The sequence below is a fragment of the Octopus sinensis genome, linkage group LG3, assembly GCF_006345805.1.
Source record: "Octopus sinensis linkage group LG3, ASM634580v1, whole genome shotgun sequence".
Lineage (NCBI taxonomy): Eukaryota > Metazoa > Mollusca > Cephalopoda > Octopoda > Octopodidae > Octopus > Octopus sinensis.
Window position 1 is genome coordinate 168,658,544 of NC_042999.1, and position 18,184 is coordinate 168,676,727.

Sequence of the window (18,184 nt, forward strand, 5' to 3'; positions counted from 1 at the left end):
ATAAAGTCCGGGGAGGGAGGCACAGAAATATTAAAGATTGCAAAGAAACGGGGTATGAGCTAAAAAAAAAAAAAAAGGTTGGAAACCACTCATCGAATGTATCCTTTCATGTTTTTAAATGGTATAGCGATTCGGATGCTAAAACTAGCAGATATACTACTATAGTAGATTACAGGAATTATACACACATGGGTTTCATAAATAGTTGCTCAAACTAAATACTATAATTTCTTTCTAAGCCGAAGGGTCGGTTCGATACACTATATTCTTTGACGTCTCGCAGCAATTGAACCTACTGAACATATTCAAAAGATACCATCACCAATATCAATAGGATCAGTTTCATTACTAACGTTCTCCTAAATACCATGAACGTCAAAAAACCCTTGCTCTTTCTCGTAGCTTTTGTGAAAAGAAAAATCAGACAAATGGTTCTATATGCTGTTTTCTATATTTCACTTTCCTTATATTGATTTAAAGAGTACGTTTCTATTTTTTTCTCCAATAAATCAAATGTTCATTTATTTCTACAATAAATTTAATGTTCTGAGTTAGATGTAGTTTTCACTTCTAATCCCGCAAACCCGCAGCGGTTGTGTTTGCTTTCTATTTCTCCAAATCCAATAAACCAAGTACCAATAATTTACTTTAGTTTAATTCCAACGGAGAATAGCAAAATCAAACTAAATATGAGTTATTAAATAGGAAAATTGTTACGTTCAACATGTCAACCAACTTGAAATCTCAGTTTTTCATTTCAATTATATACATACACAGAACACTATGCATATGACACTTTGGATGGGCCTCAGTCACCTATCTCCGGACTCATTTCTACGTACAACACATGCTAATCAAGAATCTTGATCATATTCGACAAAGAACGAAGAATTAACAAGATATGAGCATATGTATTGTGCGTGTATTTGGAGTATGCAAATAACCCAGAATAAGCATGGGTGTGGCTCATTTCTTACATCTGATTTTTTAAAAAAAAGCTTGGGGTAAAGAAACAGGGCATTCTTTCGATATAACTCGACAAAATTGAAACATTTCACTTTGGGTATTTCCGTTGAAGCAAATGACAGTTCTATTCTGTTTTCTGCTTGGAAATTTGCGGATTTTACCTACACACATGAAACAGGTAAGAAGAAATACGCAAGGCTTTTTTTCCCTTCAAGTTTAAAATGAGACATTGCTGGCATAATTTTGGAAATAGCCCAAGTGAAATGTTTTGATTTTGTCGAGTTATATCGAAAGAATGTCAGAAACAGATATCCAAATGCACCTATTTTTCTCTTTAATTAAAAGAGGATGACAGTTTACGTTCTACGGGATAGAAATGAGCTTAATGTCAATTAGGGAGAGCAAATTGTTACGTTCGAGTATTCAAGTTTAGCAAGCAGTAGTTAACAGGTAGCAATGTTTTTCGACTGCAATGTAAATATATGATGAGCAAGGTGATTGCAGTTTGCACCTGTAGTATCGATGTAAATCATGCGAGCTGATTAAAAAGGTATAATTTTCGAGATACGAAAATAATAAGTGTTGAATGAAAGAGAATGAACTGCTACTCGTCTCTGAGAACGGGAAAAGTAATAAGCGAAGGGGGAGGTTACCTTTAAGTGACATTCCTGAAATTATAAACAAATGCATATGACTAAATACATGTCATTTCTTCCTTAATACAACTGTGTATATAATAGATATTTCTATCAATATTTAGCATTAAAATGTGATTTTTTTTCTTTTCTTATGATATGAAAACGGAAAACATCTGATTAATCTGGTTTCCAGAAAATAGAATAAGAAATTGAAGTTTCTCACATTTTGTTTTTTAGATGAATTAATATTCATTTCATTAAACAATACCAGGGTGGCGTGAAAATGGACTGAATTACTATTTTTAGGACTTATTTTAGAATAATGTTCACTGTTGAAGTGAGAAGACGGCACAGGAAATATTTTTTTAAAAAATCGAATCGAAATTAATAGATGATTCATGCAAGACTCTAAAGGAAACTCTGATTTTTGATAAACAGTTATTTCGTAATCGAGGTTTTCTATATCAAAATACATTCTTTTATTCTTTTACTTGTTTCAGTCATTAGACTGCGGTCATGTTGGAGCACCGCCGTGAATTTTTAGTCGAATGAATCGACCCCCAGATATATATATATATGTATATATATCTTCATATCTTTCATTCATCAAGTAAACCACGACAAAAATATTTGGCAAATTTCTTAAAAGAATCAAGACTAATTTACATCATGCATATGTCGAAGAAAAATTCCAACACTCAATTAGTTATTATTATTGAAAATCTGCATTATATAAAGTAGAGAAAAACCTCACATGATTTTAAAAAAATATTTCTTTGCTTTAAAATGCTAGTCGCCTGGTGGGGAAATGAAATTAAAATAGAGCGTGTTAATGTATAATGATAATTATATCTGCTAATTGAAAATGGGATTAGCTGAAGATGATTTGCGGAATGCAGAATTCAATGAATGACAATTGACGGCAAACAAAAATCTGTAAAAGCGAAAGTGTTGTTTAAGGGTCGTTTTTTTTTTTTGCTTATGGCATTCAAAAAAAATTGTTACTGCTGATAAGGGAGAGGAAAATCTTTACTAGAAGAATACATGAAGAATTTCTAGAAAACAGAAATAAAAGCCTGTTTTATGCAACATTCAGGGAACGAGTGATAATTTTTTTACATGTTACAAACCTAGTGGACAGTCCATCTTTGTAGGTTTTTTTTTTTAAATTTAAATGTAATCACTCATATTTTCTTATAATAATTTCTTTTAATTTTAATTCGTCAACCAGAAGATTATTTCTGCTTTGTCAAGGCTAATTTCAAACGAAAAAAATGCCTATTAATATATGTTTGTGAATGCATTAATGTTGTTTAATCTTCCATCAGCTTTGGTCGAGCAAAACCTACGATCAAAGTAGATTCCATAAGAAATTCTATGTCGTGTTTAGAGTTTCGGGGTTAATGCACTGAAATCAGTAGTTCCCTTTTTTTAAGAAAGTAGGGCCTGACTCGAACAAGGTTTGGCAACTATTGCTACTAGATTGAACGAAGATGTCGAGGTTCTGCCAATGGCGCGTGTGAATGCATTAATACGGGTGGATTAATAGGATGAGGAGTGGAAACTGAAAGAACGAGAAGAGATTTGTTGAAAAGACTACTTTCAAGCTAGATACCGTAAAGAATGGCATTAAAACAATGATGGTCACTGCTGAGATCATATCGAGTTCACTAGAAACTGGCCACCAATCAGCTCAAAAGCAATACAGAAAACGCGTGAACAAAAAATTCAGGGTTGCAAAATCAATCAGTTCGTTAAACATTGATAATTAATTGTATGGCTTTTGGAGAAAGTAATTATGGGACAGCTAAAACGAAACGATAGACATGACATAGTCGTCGTATGAGTACACTGCTTAGTTCTCATTTAACTTAGTGATATACTGAAATATTGAACATAAAGAATAATGATAAATCAATAAAATATTCCTACCTTATTTCAAGAAGTACAAGTCAATAATTATTTTCTTGTTTGTATTTTCTTTGAATAAATACTGAAGTCAGTGAATATATTCCTTTTCTTATAACGTGGAGGGAGCTCGCCTTCTTTGTAGGATAGCAATCCGCGAAAAAGCACTGGAGACGTAAAAGGATGTGATTATATAGAAAGGTGGAAGAGAGTATCGAAAGTCAGGTGCGCGCTGCTGACTGCAAGGGAACAGAGGAGACGAGCAACGTTACTGCTTCGCAATGTATGGGTAACCATAGCGTAATAAATTATATATGGATCATCAAAAGCGTTAGAAATTATGTATGGATCATCAAAAGGAACACTATTAAACGAATTTCTTACTCTTTTACTTGTTTCAGTCATTTGACTGCGGCCATGCTGGAGCACCTCCTTTAATCGAGCAAATCGACCCCGGGACTTATTCTTTGTAAGCCCAGTACTTATTCTATCGGTCTCTTTTTGCCGAACCGCTAAGTGACGGGGACATAAACACACCAGCATCGGTTGTCAAGCAATGCTAGGGGGACAAACACAGACACACAAACACATACGCACATATATATATATATATATATATATAATATATATATATATATATATATATATATATACATATATACGACGGGCTTCTTTCAGTTTCCGTCTACCAAATCCACTCACAAGGCTTTGGTCGGCCCGAGGCTATAGTAGAAGACACTTGCCCAAGGTGCCACGCAGTGGGACTGAACCTGGAACCATGTGGTTCATAAGCAAGCTACTTACCACACAGCCACTACAAAAGGAATCTTTTAATTTTTCATGTCATCTGCAAGAGCTACAATTTTTTGCTATGATATCCAATAAGGCTTCCTACCTAAATATGTAAATATAGACATGAAACTGGAAAGATGTACAATGACTTTGTCATTTATTGATGCTTGCATTGATATTCTGGAAGTTGAAGGCTTCCTTTGACTTTGGTAGTCAGAAGCCAAGAGAGGGATGAAGACAGCACTGTTAACCGTGAACCATTGAGTCTTTAATGGTTGGGAAGCATTTTCAGAATATCATTTTTTTTTTTAGATAACAGGCGCAGGAGTGGCTGTGTGGTAAGTAGCTTGCTAACCAACCACATGGTTCTGGGTTCAGTCCCACTGTGTGGCACCTTGGGCAAGTGTCTTCTGCTATAGCCCTGGGCCAACCAATGCCTTGTGAGTGGATTTGGTAGACGGAAACTGAAAGAAGCCTGTCGTATATATGTATATATATATATGTGTATGTGTGTGTGTTTGTGTGTCTGTGTTTGTCCCCCTAGCATTGCTTGACAACCGATGCTGGTGTGTTTACGTCCCCGTCACTTAGCGGTTCGGCAAAAGAGACCGATAGAATAAGTACTGGGCTTACAAAGAATAAGTCCCGGGGTCGATTAGATCGACTAAAGGCGATGCTCCAGCATGGCCGCAGTCAAATGACTGAAACAAGTAAAAGAGAAAGAGAAAGATGTGTAGATTGTAAACGGGAGCAGGGAGTTGGTTGATGAAAGTTATAGTGGGCAGTGATCAGTCCAGCAGTGAGAATTTAGTCCTGAGTTGGAACCTATTGGTCATTATTGCATTATATCTATTTAGTCCTGAGTTGGAACCTTTACTGATTTGGGTAGGGGGTGATGTGGGATCAAATTACATTATAGTGACTCTCTTCACCTTTAATTCTAATAATTGAAATGATAAGGAATCGAGAATTTATCTATCAGCATACTATACATCTCACGTGGAGGTGCAATGGCCCAGTGGTTAGGGCAGCGGACTCGCGGTCATAGGATCGTGGTTTCGATTCCCAGACCGGGCGTTGTGAGTGTTTATTGAGCGAAAACACCTAAAGCTCCACAAGGCTCCGGCAGGGGATGGTGGTGATCCCTGCTGTACTCTTTCACCACAACTTTCTCTCACTCCACTCTTACTTCCTGTTTCTGTTGTACCTGTATTTCAAGGAACCGGCCTTATCCCCGAGAACTACGTTAAGGGTACACGTGTCTGTGGAGTGCTCAGCCACTTACACGTTAATTTCACGAGCAGGCTGTTCCGTTGATTCGGATCAACCGGAACCCTCATCGTCGTAACCGACGGAGTGCTTCCATCCATCACTTCTGTCCTTATCTCTAACTATTTAACACTCCTCTCACACCCTTGTGAACTTATCCACCCACACTTCTCAATTTTCTGTCACTATTCTCTCTTCTACTCACTTTCTTACACCTTGTGGGTACATCCAGATACCTCATCATCACCATATTTATCCATCTTTACAGTTGCTCTTACCCACCCTTATATAATGCAGTGTAGGCAACAAATTTCAATTAAAAAAAAATATTTTTTTTGTTACATACACATAAACTACTGATTCCTGCCAAATTTCTGATGCTAACTTCAGATCTGATATCTGAATTTTTCGATCACATCCAGATTTTGTATAACTGAAAACCCCTATTTATCATTTTTTTTCTCACCTGGTTCTATTACAAAAGCCATATAAGCTACTTTTCTGTGCACCGTTTTATGCATATATGTATATACATATTTAAATAATTAGTGAATAAAGATATCTTTCCTCCTTTATTCTGGCTGAAGACAGACAGCGGAATTCTGATGGCAGAGTTACCAGCCCTGTGCCCAACCATCCACCCAAAGCACATTAGTATTTTGTTGTTACTACTGAAAGGCAATTTCCTGTTCTCTTTAGTCACTTGTAGGATGACACGCTTTCCTTCTGCAGGGACCCACAATAATCTCTCATCATATTTGGGTTGAAATTACCTTGGTATCTGTTTTCCATAATTGAGATCTGTTGGTGGAAGTACTTACCATGCTCATCACTCACAGCCCCAAGGTTGACCAGGAAGAAGCCAAGATGACAATGTAAAAAAATGCATTTTTAAAGACAATCTGCATCACATATTTTCGTAGGATTTAAGCATGTTTTCTACGAGTTCATGGTGGTTTGTGGCTTCCAAGAAAATTTTTGACAGCTTCAACAAAAGATGTCCATGCTCCTAGTTCATTCTCATTTAGATCAGATGGAACCAATGAGTCATAGATGACACTGCATGTCTGTGGTCCAGTGAAAACTCCAGCTTCTAGCTTAGCATTTGTCAATATTCCTTTGAATTTATCCTTTAAATAATCAGAAGCCACTACCTTGATGATCCATACCCATCACAAAATTTTTCATAAATCCAGGTTTAATGTGAAGTGGTGGAAAATGTACTTTCTGAGGGTCAATGAGTGCTGGGTGTTTCACATTGTGTTTACCAACAACATATTCAGTTCTAGGTTGCGTCATGTCTTTTGCACTGGTCCTTGTTGTCACTGCAGTCACATAGACACGAAAAGCACCTATGCTTTGTGAAGCCCAACTGTATTCCAAGAAGTAATGATACAACTTTAGGGTCCCCACAAACATTTGGTCCTTATATTTGATGAGTCTTAGCAGCAGTTCCATTGATTCATAAGTCTCATTAAGGCCAGTGGCATGTGCTACAGTATTGAAGGATTTTCATTATCATTGTGTAAGTATTATAGCTTTAATTGTTGTTGTTAGGCCTAGTGGTTAGGGCAGTGGACTCGCGGTCGCAGGATCGCGGTTTCGATTCCCAGACTGGGCGTTGTGTGTGTTTATTGAGCGAAAACACCTAAAAGCTCCACGAGGCTAGAGATAATTTACAGTCTCCATTCTTTAGGATCATAGCAAAAGCCAATCCTTTCCATCAGGTCACTGATATCATGGCAGAAACAAACATTTTCCTCCTGTAAGTAAAATTATAAAATGGTGATGGCAGAAATGGGAAACTTTGGCTGGAGAAAATTCCATTCTTGAAGTCTGGAACCAAGCAACTCTGCCTTACCTTTTGGTAATTCCAAATCACACACTAAGTCATCTAACTTCGTTTGACTTAACAGATGTGGGTAAATAGTTGCATCTGGAAAATATATGCATTTTCCCCTATTTCTATATCTCTAGCAGAATCATCAGATCAACAGCTGTCTGTTGTCACTGGTGATGGATTTGTTTCATCATGTGGCACTAGTTTTATTGCTGATTCAGTTTGGGTACTCTTTTACTCTTTACTCTTTTACTTGTTTCAGTCATTTGACTGCGGCCATGCTGGAGCACCGCCTTCAGTCGAGCAACTCGAACCTGGGACTTATTCTTTTGTAAGCCCAGTACTTATTCTATCGGTCTCTTTTGCCGAACCGCTAAGTAACGGGGACATAAGCACACCAGCATCGGTTGTCAAGCAATGCTAGGGGGACAAACACAGACACACAAACACACACACACACATATATATATATATACATACATATATACGACAGGCTTCTTTCAGTTTCCGTCTACCAAATCCACTCACAAGGCTTTGGTCGGCCCGAGGCTATAATAGAAGACACTTACCCAAGGTGCCACACAGTGGGACTGAACCCGGAACCATGTGGTTGGTAAACAAGCTACTTACCACACAGCCATGATTTTTTTTTTTTGTTTTTCTTTGTGAAACCAGCAATCTTGGTCCAACAAAAATAACAATCACTGAAATGATTTTCTAGCCCACACTAAACTATAGGGACTGAGAACAGCATGGCTTTTTTTTTTTTTTACTATTCGTCTAAGCTATTAACATTGCATTGCAATAGGCACAGCAAATATGTGCTGTCCAGTCCTGCTTTTGCTCTCCTAACTCCCAGTTAAAATAATACTTGTAGCCAAGTTTAATCTTTGTTGTTATGTCTTTACATTGTGTCTTAAGTGTATATTGTCCTTAGATACAGCAACGGTTGTCTGGTTGATTTACACAAGTATGTCTATTTGATTGCATTTTAATTACCTTACAATATACTCTTTTACTCTTTTACTTGTTTCAGTCATTTGACTGCGGCCATGCTGGAGCACCACCTTTAGTCGAGCAAATCGACCCCGGGACTTATTCTTTGCAAGCCCAGTACTTATTCTATCGGTCTCCTTTGCCGAACCGCTAAGTGACGGGGACGTAAACACACCAGCATCGGTTGTCAAGCAATGCTAGGGGGACAAACACAGACACACAAACACACACACATACACATATATATATATACATATATACGACAGGCTTCTTTCAGTTTCCGTCTACCAAATCCACTCACAAGGCATTGGTCGGCCCGGGGCTATAGCAGAAGACACTTGCCCAAGGTGCCACGTAGTGGGACTGAACCCGGAACCATGTGGTTGGTTAGCAAGCTACTTACCACACAGCCACTCCTGCGCCTATCTGGAAAAAAAAAAAACATAGTAATAATTATGGTGTACAAAATAAAAAGAAATATACACGATAGTACAAAACAAATGCTATAAAATCACAAGTTAGCACAGCCTGTTACTTACTTACCAGCAGAGAGTTTCAACAACCACACTATTTGACTGTCACACGTAGGCAACCTTAGTTGAGTCAATGTTTTAATATGGGTCATCTAGATTTTCCTCCCCTGGCCACATCGTTAACAACGAGGTGGCACCCATGAGATAGGGACAACCAAGACGCGCACAACCAAGAACGGCCTCTTTAGCACCTCCTACACAGCCTGATGCTAACTGCATCGTCTTCCTCTCTGTTCCTGTTACTGGACGAGCCTGCCGCGTTGATTTGAATTTAGCTGAATCCACTATAGCAGTCATGGAAGGCGGCAAGACAAAAACCTTTTCTTATTCAACTTCCATTCTGTTCTGTTAAATGTTAATCTACAAGCTGTGTATAAATGCTCTCATCCTGGATTGGAATAAATACACCAGGTACATGAAGGCTTCGAAAACTCATAGGAATTGTTGTTGTTTCTCACTGGATCAATTCCTACAGCTATCGAAGGATGACCGGACATTATATTAAATTAGGGGGCTAAAAGCTCGCTAAAGAAACTATCCCCCGGATAGTTTCTTTAAAAAAAAAAACAACCAAAAAAGAAAACAAAAAGGCAGGAGATACGTGTTGAAACAAGCAAAAAAAAGAAAAGTATTTTAAATACCTTGTTCTCCTTTTTGACATCCACGTGTGTGAAGATTCTGTTGTTGACAACATGGTGAGTGGTTTTCGTCCGCATTCCTTGACCATGTGCCTCATGCATGCATCCTAATGCTTTGCTTCGTTTTCACCTGGATTTTACCTGCTCGCTGCCATCACTCAACATTCTTCGATTTCGTCACCGTTACCAGCCTTTAGTGGTGATGTGTGGCTCTGGTTTTCCCAGTCAGACTCCTACTTCATGGCAAGCGACATTTCGTCTGAGCGGCAGCAACTGCATATCCTACTGAGTTCCACCCCTCCATCACTGGCAAATAGTCTCAAGGATATCATCATTGACACCCCTAAAGATGCCACATATGCATCCGTCAAGAGTGAGATCATTTACAGGATGGCTGTACCCGAGAGTAAGCGTTTCCGCACGTTAATTTGTGACCAGCATTTGGATGGCAGGATGCTGACTCAACAGCTCCTTGCTAAAACAGCTTTTCTCCCGTTTGCCTTTGCATGTGCAGGGGATTCTCGCCCCTAGCATGGACGCCACTCCTATTGACCAGTTGGCCTTATCTGCTGATAGAATTTTGGAGTACACTGGAAATGGAACTGCAGACAACAAATTGGCTGCTGTGTCTCCTTCTCCCTCAACAGTCGCAGCTTCATTTCAGCAGCCTGATTCTACTCAGGCGGACACTCTACAGGCTATTAGGGAACTTACCAAGCAGGTGAAGAGCCTATGTGCCACTCAGAATTCGCCACGACGGCGAATGTTCAGCTGGTCACCTTCCTCCAGGCGACGTGCTTTACCTCCTGCCCTCTCGTCAGACTTATACTAGTATCATCGTCGTTTTGGACGGAATGCTAGGAAGTGAATTCAACCGTGCTCTTATTTGAGCCAGGGAAACTCCACTACTGGATACTAAGCACGGCGGCTGCTCCTAGTACACATCCCCAGAGCCGTGCATTTTTCGTTAAAGATCATTCATCAAGCAAATATTTCCTGGTAGATTCCGGTGCAGCTTGTTGTATTTGGCCACTGAAATTCAAGGACAAGCCTCCTCTATCAGATGTTACCCTGCAAGCTGTCAACCGCTCACCCATTTCAACATACGGTTAGGTTTCTCTTTCTCTGGATTTGGCCCTTCAATGAGACTTCAAGTGGATTTTTATCATCGCTGATCTGCCCTATCCAATCCTAGGTGCAGATTTTCTCCATCATTTTTTCCCTCATGGTTGATATACGTAAGCAGAGACTGGTAGACAGCACCACTGATCTCCATATTCCTGGACGAATGGCGAATACTCCTGCAGCCAGCCCAGTTTTCTTCAAAGCCGCAGCTGGTGATCAGTATCAGGCTATTTTGGCCTCTTTCCCAGAAATGACCAAACTAAACTTCCAGGTGGATAACCCTGCTCACTCGACAAGGCATTTTATTGCTACAGCTGGGCCTCCTGTTTTTTCTCGACCTTGTCGCCTATCTCCAGAGACGCTTAAGGCAGTCAAGACGGAGTTTGAACACATGCTCCAGCTAGGGATTATCCGCCCCTCCACCTGCCAATGGGCCTCACCATTGCACATGGTCCCCAAAGGATCAGGCAACTGGTGCCCTACTGGAGATTTCCGACACCTTAATGCTATGACTGTCCCGGATCATTATGCAATCCCTCCTCTCCAGGACTTTGCTTCATCTTTACAGGGGTCTACAGTGTGTCTCTAAGCTCGATCTGGTTCAGGCCTATCATCAGATACCTGTGTACCCGGAAGACATACCGAAAACTGCTGTGACAACACCGTTTGGCACTTCTGAATTTTTGTCAATGCCGTTCGGGCTGCGGAATGCTGCTAGTACATTCCAGCGCTTTATAGATGAGGTCATTCATGGGCTGGACTTCATCTATGCTTATATCGATGATCTGTTGATTGCCAGTTCTAGTACTGATGAGCATGTACAACATTTAAAGCTGCTTTTCCAGCGCCTGACACAATTCAGAGTTAGAATAAATCCAGCTAAATGTGTTTTTGGATCCTCTTCCCTTGGCCACCTCATCGATGAAGTGGGTATTAGGCCTCTTCTTGAAAAAGTCCGGGTCATCTAAGAACTTCCTCCTCCTACCTCACTCCGGCAGCTCAGTCATTGCCTGGGATTATTGAACTTTTACAGATGATTTATCCCTCACTGTGCGGAGCACCTTGCTCCTCTTACTGAGCTTTTAAAGGATCGCAAGAACAAAAATGAAGCTATTTCATTCTCACCTTCCCAAATGGATGCTTTTCAAACGGTAAAGCGTGAACTTGCACAAGCCTCACTGTTAGCGCACCCTGTTTATGGTGCAAAGCTTTCGCTTGTGGGAGACGCATCAAATACAGCTGTCGGCGCTGTGTTGCAACAGTTCCATCAAGAGCATATGCAACCTTTGGCATTTTCCTCTCGGCAGCTGCAACCCGCCGAGACCCATTATAGTACTTTTGGACGTGAATTATTGGCAATTTACCTGGCAGTAAAACACTTCCGTCATTATCTTGAAGGGGGACAGTTTACCTTCTACACGGACCATAAACCCCTTACATTTGCCTTACGGTCTAAGCCTGAAAAATATTCGCTGAGGGAAACAAGACATCTCGATTTTGTTGCCCAGTTTACCAGCGACATTCAGCATATCTCGGGAACCCAGAACACTCCTGCTGGGGCCTTGTCCCGTTTGCCAATCAACTAATTCGCACCCACTTCTGCAATTGACTTAACGGTTTTAGCCTCAGACCAGCCTTCTTTGGACTCATTTGATACCACATCTGCTGAATTTGCAACATGTAAATTCAAGTACCTGCCTATACCAACTGCCGACAGGAGCATCTTGTGCGACATATCGACGGAGTCACCTCGCCCCTTCATTCCGGAGAAGCACCACAAGGTTGTCTTCTATGCTTTGCATAGGCTGGCTCATCCTGGCATCGCGGCCTCGGTAAAACTCATTACAGCTAGATTTCTCTGGCCAAACATGAGACCAAATGGTCTCACGCTTGTCTTCAATGCCAAAAATCTAAAGTGCACAAGTATATATGGGCACCTTTCGGCACTTTTAACTCTCAGGACACCTGTTTCTCTCATGTGCATATTGATATTGTGGGACCGTGGAATATCAGTCAGGGATTCACATATATCTTGACTTGTATTGATCACTTCAGCCGATTGCCTAAAGTGATTCCGTTAACAGATGTTACTGCTGAATCGGTAGCGCGAGCTCTAGTATCAGGATGGATATTGCACTATAGTGTTCCCACCACCATCACTACATACCGTGGCAGGCAGTTCGAGTCACACCTCTTTTCCAAGTTGGCAAAAATCATCAGGGCTCAACGGATTAGGACTACCAGTTACCATCCAGCTTCGAACGGTATGGTGGAAAGCTGAAAGCTGCTTTACGAGCCTCTCTTGACACCCAGCATTGGACAGAGTATCTTCCTATTGTTTTCCTTGGTATCCAAACATCAGTTAAGGAAGACCTTGGTTTCTCTCCAGCTGAGCTGCTTTATGGTACCCCATTGTCCTTGCCGGGGCAGATGCTCGCACCAGTTGATCTTACTACTCAAGATCCGGCCCTTTATGTTAACCACCTGCGTGCATACTTTCAGGAGCTTCCACCAATAAACACTCAGCAGCAGACAATAAAATCTTTGGTCCCCAAGGATATTGCCTCGTGGACTCACGTTTTTGTACGTAAGGATGCAGTGAGAGGTCCCCTCACTCCTCCTTACTCAGGACCCTATCGCGTGTTGGCACGCAACGATAAACATTTCCCCATAAACTTGAATGGTTCCTGAGAAATAGTCTCGGTTGATAGACTTAAACAGGCCTAAACAGATGCGCTCACACCAGAGCCTCATACTCCCCCATCCTTCACTATACAACAGGAAAATGCTGCCCCACTGCATCCACCAACAGTTCAGTTACACGCATCTTCCCCACACCCACCAACATACGTCATACCCGCAGTGTGTGTCATGTTAATTGGTCTCAAAAACTTTGTAAAACTATTTTTATATGAAACTCAGATTCTGTTTGTTTTTTTCCTTTCCTGTTTAATGCATTTATTCTGTTTTTCCTTTTCATGTATATACTTGTTTACCTTGCCTTTGCATCCACTAATTTTGGCATGGCATTTGCAGCCTTGTACATTTCAAAGGCTTTTTCTTTCTGTGTATATTATATGTTGTTTCAATGTTCGTGCACACATACACCACACTCTAGGATTTTAGTTGTTTTCTCCTTGCTCCTACATGCTAGTACTTCCAGCCTCTGCAAGCGACCCACCGTTCTTGCACGCTTACGACACTAGCCTCTTGTAAGTGACCTCCCGCTCTTGCTAACTTAAAATACTTTGACTCTTGCATCCTATGATTTCCAGTTTCCTGGACAGTTGTTATCGTGTTTGCATGTCAGGCGTCTTCTGCCTCAGTCTTGCACTGGCTGGCACATCCTGCACACGACCTTAACATTGCATAACATACATTCATACAGATTCTGCAACTTTTCATTTACCTATTCTTGTGTTTGCATGCATTGTTCGCGTTTTGCCGTGTTCCATGATAGTCATTCGCATGCCCTCAGTATCTCCGCTCAGCCTTGTGAAACGCAAGGCAATTATCTCCTTCGGTGCCTACAGTTTTACTCCTTGTCTTTTTGACCTTTTCTCTTCTTTCGCTCTTGGAGAGGGTTATGTAGGCCACATTAGTTGAATCAATGTTTTAATATGGGTCATCTAGAGTTTCCTCCCCTCGTCCCATCCTTAACAACGAGGTGGCACCCATGAGATAGGGACAACCAAGACGCGCACAACCAAGAACGGCCTCTTTAGCACCTCCTACACAGCCTGATGCTAACTGCATCGTCTTCCTCTCTGTTCCTGTTACTGGACGAGCCCGCCGCGTTGATTTGAATTTAGCTGAATCCACTATAGCAGTCATGGAAGGCGGCAAGACAAAAACCTTTTCTTATTCAACTTCCATTCTGTTCTGTTAAATGTTAATCTACAAGCTGTGTATAAATGCTCTCATCCTGGATTGGAATAAATACACCAGGTACATGAAGGCTTCGAAAACTCATAGGAATTGTTGTTGTTTCTCACTGGATCAATTCCTACAGCTATCGAAGGATGACCGGACATTATATTAAATTATTATTATATTAATAAGGCGGCGTTGGCAGACTCGTTAGCGCGCCGGGCGAAATGATTAGCGGTATTTTGTCTGTCGTTACATTCTGAGTTCAAATTCCGCCGAGGTCGACTTTACCTTTCGTCCTTTCGGGGTCGATAAATAAAGTACCAGTTTCGCACTGGGGTCGATGTAATCGACTTAATACCTTTGTCTGTCCTTGTTTAGCCCCTTGTGGGCAATAAAGAAATTTATGTTAAATTAGTGGGCTAAAAGCTCGCTAAACACGTAATGACTGACTGTTGATCTGTTACTCAGTGTTGCCAACTCAAGATAAATTTTATTGATCAAAATCATTAGAACCTGTATATAGTTGGCAAACAAAAATTGCTCTAACCTTGAAAAGCAAGTTTCATATTACAGGCACTAACCCTATTAAAACCAAAGTCTGGATGTGGTAGAAATTTTAGTTAATGATTTGCATTTTACACAAAATCTAGACATGCTAGAAAAAAATCTAATTATAGATTTGAAATTAGCTAGGAACACCCATTTGGTCTTCTGTAACAAAATCTTTGTTGCTTTGTGTTATATAAGGGTGAGTTGAGAATAATGATCATACGTTAACCTACCAATACCTGGCATAAAGCCACAATGTCTACTGCACCGTCATTCAATAGAGGAATTTTTTTGTCTTGTGAGTTACATAGTGACCTCAGTAGCACCAGTTCCATGCCACTGGCACAGGTGCCAGACGGGGCACATATATATATATATATATATGCACTCAGTACTCCCTGTAAAGTGATTAGCATTAGGAAGGGCATCCAACCAGAGAAACCATGCCAAAGAGGTTTGTCAAATCCTACTGAATCATCCAACTCATGCCAACATGAAAGATGGATGTTAAGTTGACAATGACATGTGCATGTGCGTAAACTGTTTGAAAAATATGAACTAAAGTTCATATAGGCGCAGGAGTGGCTGTGTGGTAAGTAGCTTGCTGACCAACCACATGGTTCCGGGTTCAGTGCCACTGCGTGGCATCTTGGGCAAGTGTCTTCTGCTATAGCCCCGGGCCGACCAATGCCTTGTGAGTGTATTTGGTAGACGGAAACTGAAAGAAACCTGTCGTATATATGTGTATGTGTGTGTGTGTGTTTGTGTGTCTGTGTTTGTCCCCCTAGCATTGCTTGACAACCGATGCTGGTGTGTTTACGTCCCCGTCACTTAGCAGTTCGACAAAAGAGACCGATAGAATAAGTATTGGGCTTACAAAGAATAAGTCTCGGGGTCGATTTGCTCGACTAAAGGCGGTGCTCCAGCATGGCCGCAGTCAAATGACTGAAACAAGTAAAAGAGTAAGAGTAAAGAGTATAGTCATATGATATTGTAATTGTTTTTATAATTTGTTCAAGAACTATACAGGGAAATAGCATTATCACTGGTATATAGAACCCCTTGATTTGTAACTGGCTTGATAAGTCTAACATATGAAACTCTCAGCCTTTGAGTCACTCTGTTGCTTCTACTAAATAATATATATACATATATATATATGCCCCGGCTAGCACCTGTGCTGGTGGCACGTAAAAAGCACCCACTGTGGTTGGCGTTAGGAAGGGCATCCAGCCGTAGAAACACTGCCAGATCAGACTGGTCCTGGTGCAGCCTTCTGGCTTCCCAGACCCCAGTTGAACCGTCCAACCCATGCTAGCATGGAAAGCGTATGCTAAATGGTGATGATGATGATATATAGGCATAGGAGTGGCTGTGTGGTAAGTAGCTTGCTTACGAACCACATGGTTCTGGGTTCAGTCCCACTGCATGGCACCTTGAGCAAGTGTCTTCTAGTATAGCCTTGGGCCAACCAAAGCCTTGTGAGTGGATTTGGTAGATGGAAACTGAAAGAAGCCCATCGTATATATGTATATATATGTATGTGTGTGTATGTTTGTGTGTCTGTGTTTGCCCCACCAACATCGTTTGACAACCAATGCTGGCGTGTTTACGTCCCCCGTAACTTAGCAGTTCAGCAAAAGAGACTGATAGAATAAGTACTAGGCTTACAAAGAATAAGATCGAGTTGCTTGACTAAAGGTGGTGCTCCAGCATGGCCACAGTTAAATGACTATATACAAGTAAAAGAGTAATGTATATATATATATATATAGATGCACATATACAAACGCACATATACACACACACGGCACCATGACAAATACCAATCACACACCATGACAAATACATGCGAGCAAACACATACACACACTAACAAACATTAACCATACACAAACGTGCACACATATATATACACACACCATCCTACCAAATATAAAACACACAGAGACGCATTTACTTACACCACAATAAACCCTGGGACCAATCAAAAACGGCCCACAAACACAAACACGTATATATATATATATATATATATATATATATATATACACACACACACACACTCACACCATTCTGACCTCCATACAGACGCACATATACACCCACATGCGCACACACAGCACCATGACAAATACCAATCACATACATACACACACACAACACCAAGACAATCACACACACACATCTCAGACACAACATGCACTCTCCCATACACACATAACATCCCCACCAACACAAGAATACACACGCACCCACAGATCACACATACAAACAAACACATACACTAGCGCACACACAACACTAACAAACATTAACCATACACACACACACACAAACGGGCACACATATACACACACCATCCTACCAAATTTTAAAAACACACGCAGACACATCTATTTACACCACAATAAACCCTGGGACCAATCAAAAATGGCCCACACACACAAACACATGTATATATATATATATATATATAAACACACTCACACCATCCTGACCTCTAAAGCCAATCCCCCAAATCGTTGCTACTTGAAAGGGAAACAAAAAACTTCTTTTCAATTCCACATTACTCCCCCACAAAAAAAACACACCTACATTGTCCCTTGAAATAAAAAATAGTCTTTTACGATAACATGGTGGACTAGGTCAGTTTGAGCTTCCCTACTACTAAAATGTAAACTTTTTTGAACTTATAATATTCTGTTTTTTGTATGTATATACAGATACAATACTAATATTCCACTGAACTTTTTAATAATTCCTTCTGGAAACTGTCTTTAACATTTTCTTAAGAATGTATATATATATTGTAATCTTTTGTGCCCAATATTTTAATGAACTTGTTCGACTTTTTTATATTTTCCGAAGATTTTCCCTTGTAAACATGTTCTTATTATCAAAGAATGTATATGTATATTGTAATATTTTGTGACAACCAGTACCTAACACAACCAAGCTTTTACATGTTACTTTTGACAATCTTTTTTTAAAAAAGTGAAACCGGTAAAGTAAATAAACATCTTTTAAAATTGCATTTTCAAACCTTCTTTCATA

The 18,184-nt window shown here is 40.3% G+C and overlaps 1 protein-coding gene across 3 annotated transcripts in view; it reads right to left on the reverse strand.

The window, feature by feature from the left end:
- The window catches only part of LOC115209251 (disheveled-associated activator of morphogenesis 1), a 153,372-nt gene extending 149,565 nt beyond the window's left edge, over positions 1–3,807 (reverse strand). For 2 of the 3 annotated variants that reach the window (XM_029777542.2, XM_029777541.2), the window contains exon 1: positions 3,537–3,807. Coding sequence is in view for 1 of the 3 variants with exons in the window: in XM_036501611.1 (XP_036357504.1) it covers positions 1,620–1,632 (13 nt within the window). In the remaining 2 variants the exon portion in view is untranslated. Of the gene's footprint in view, positions 1–1,619; positions 1,635–3,536 lie in introns of all 3 variants that reach the window. The other variant, XM_036501611.1, reaches the window with a different exon arrangement.
- Between the last annotated feature and the right edge of the window lie 14,377 nt (positions 3,808–18,184).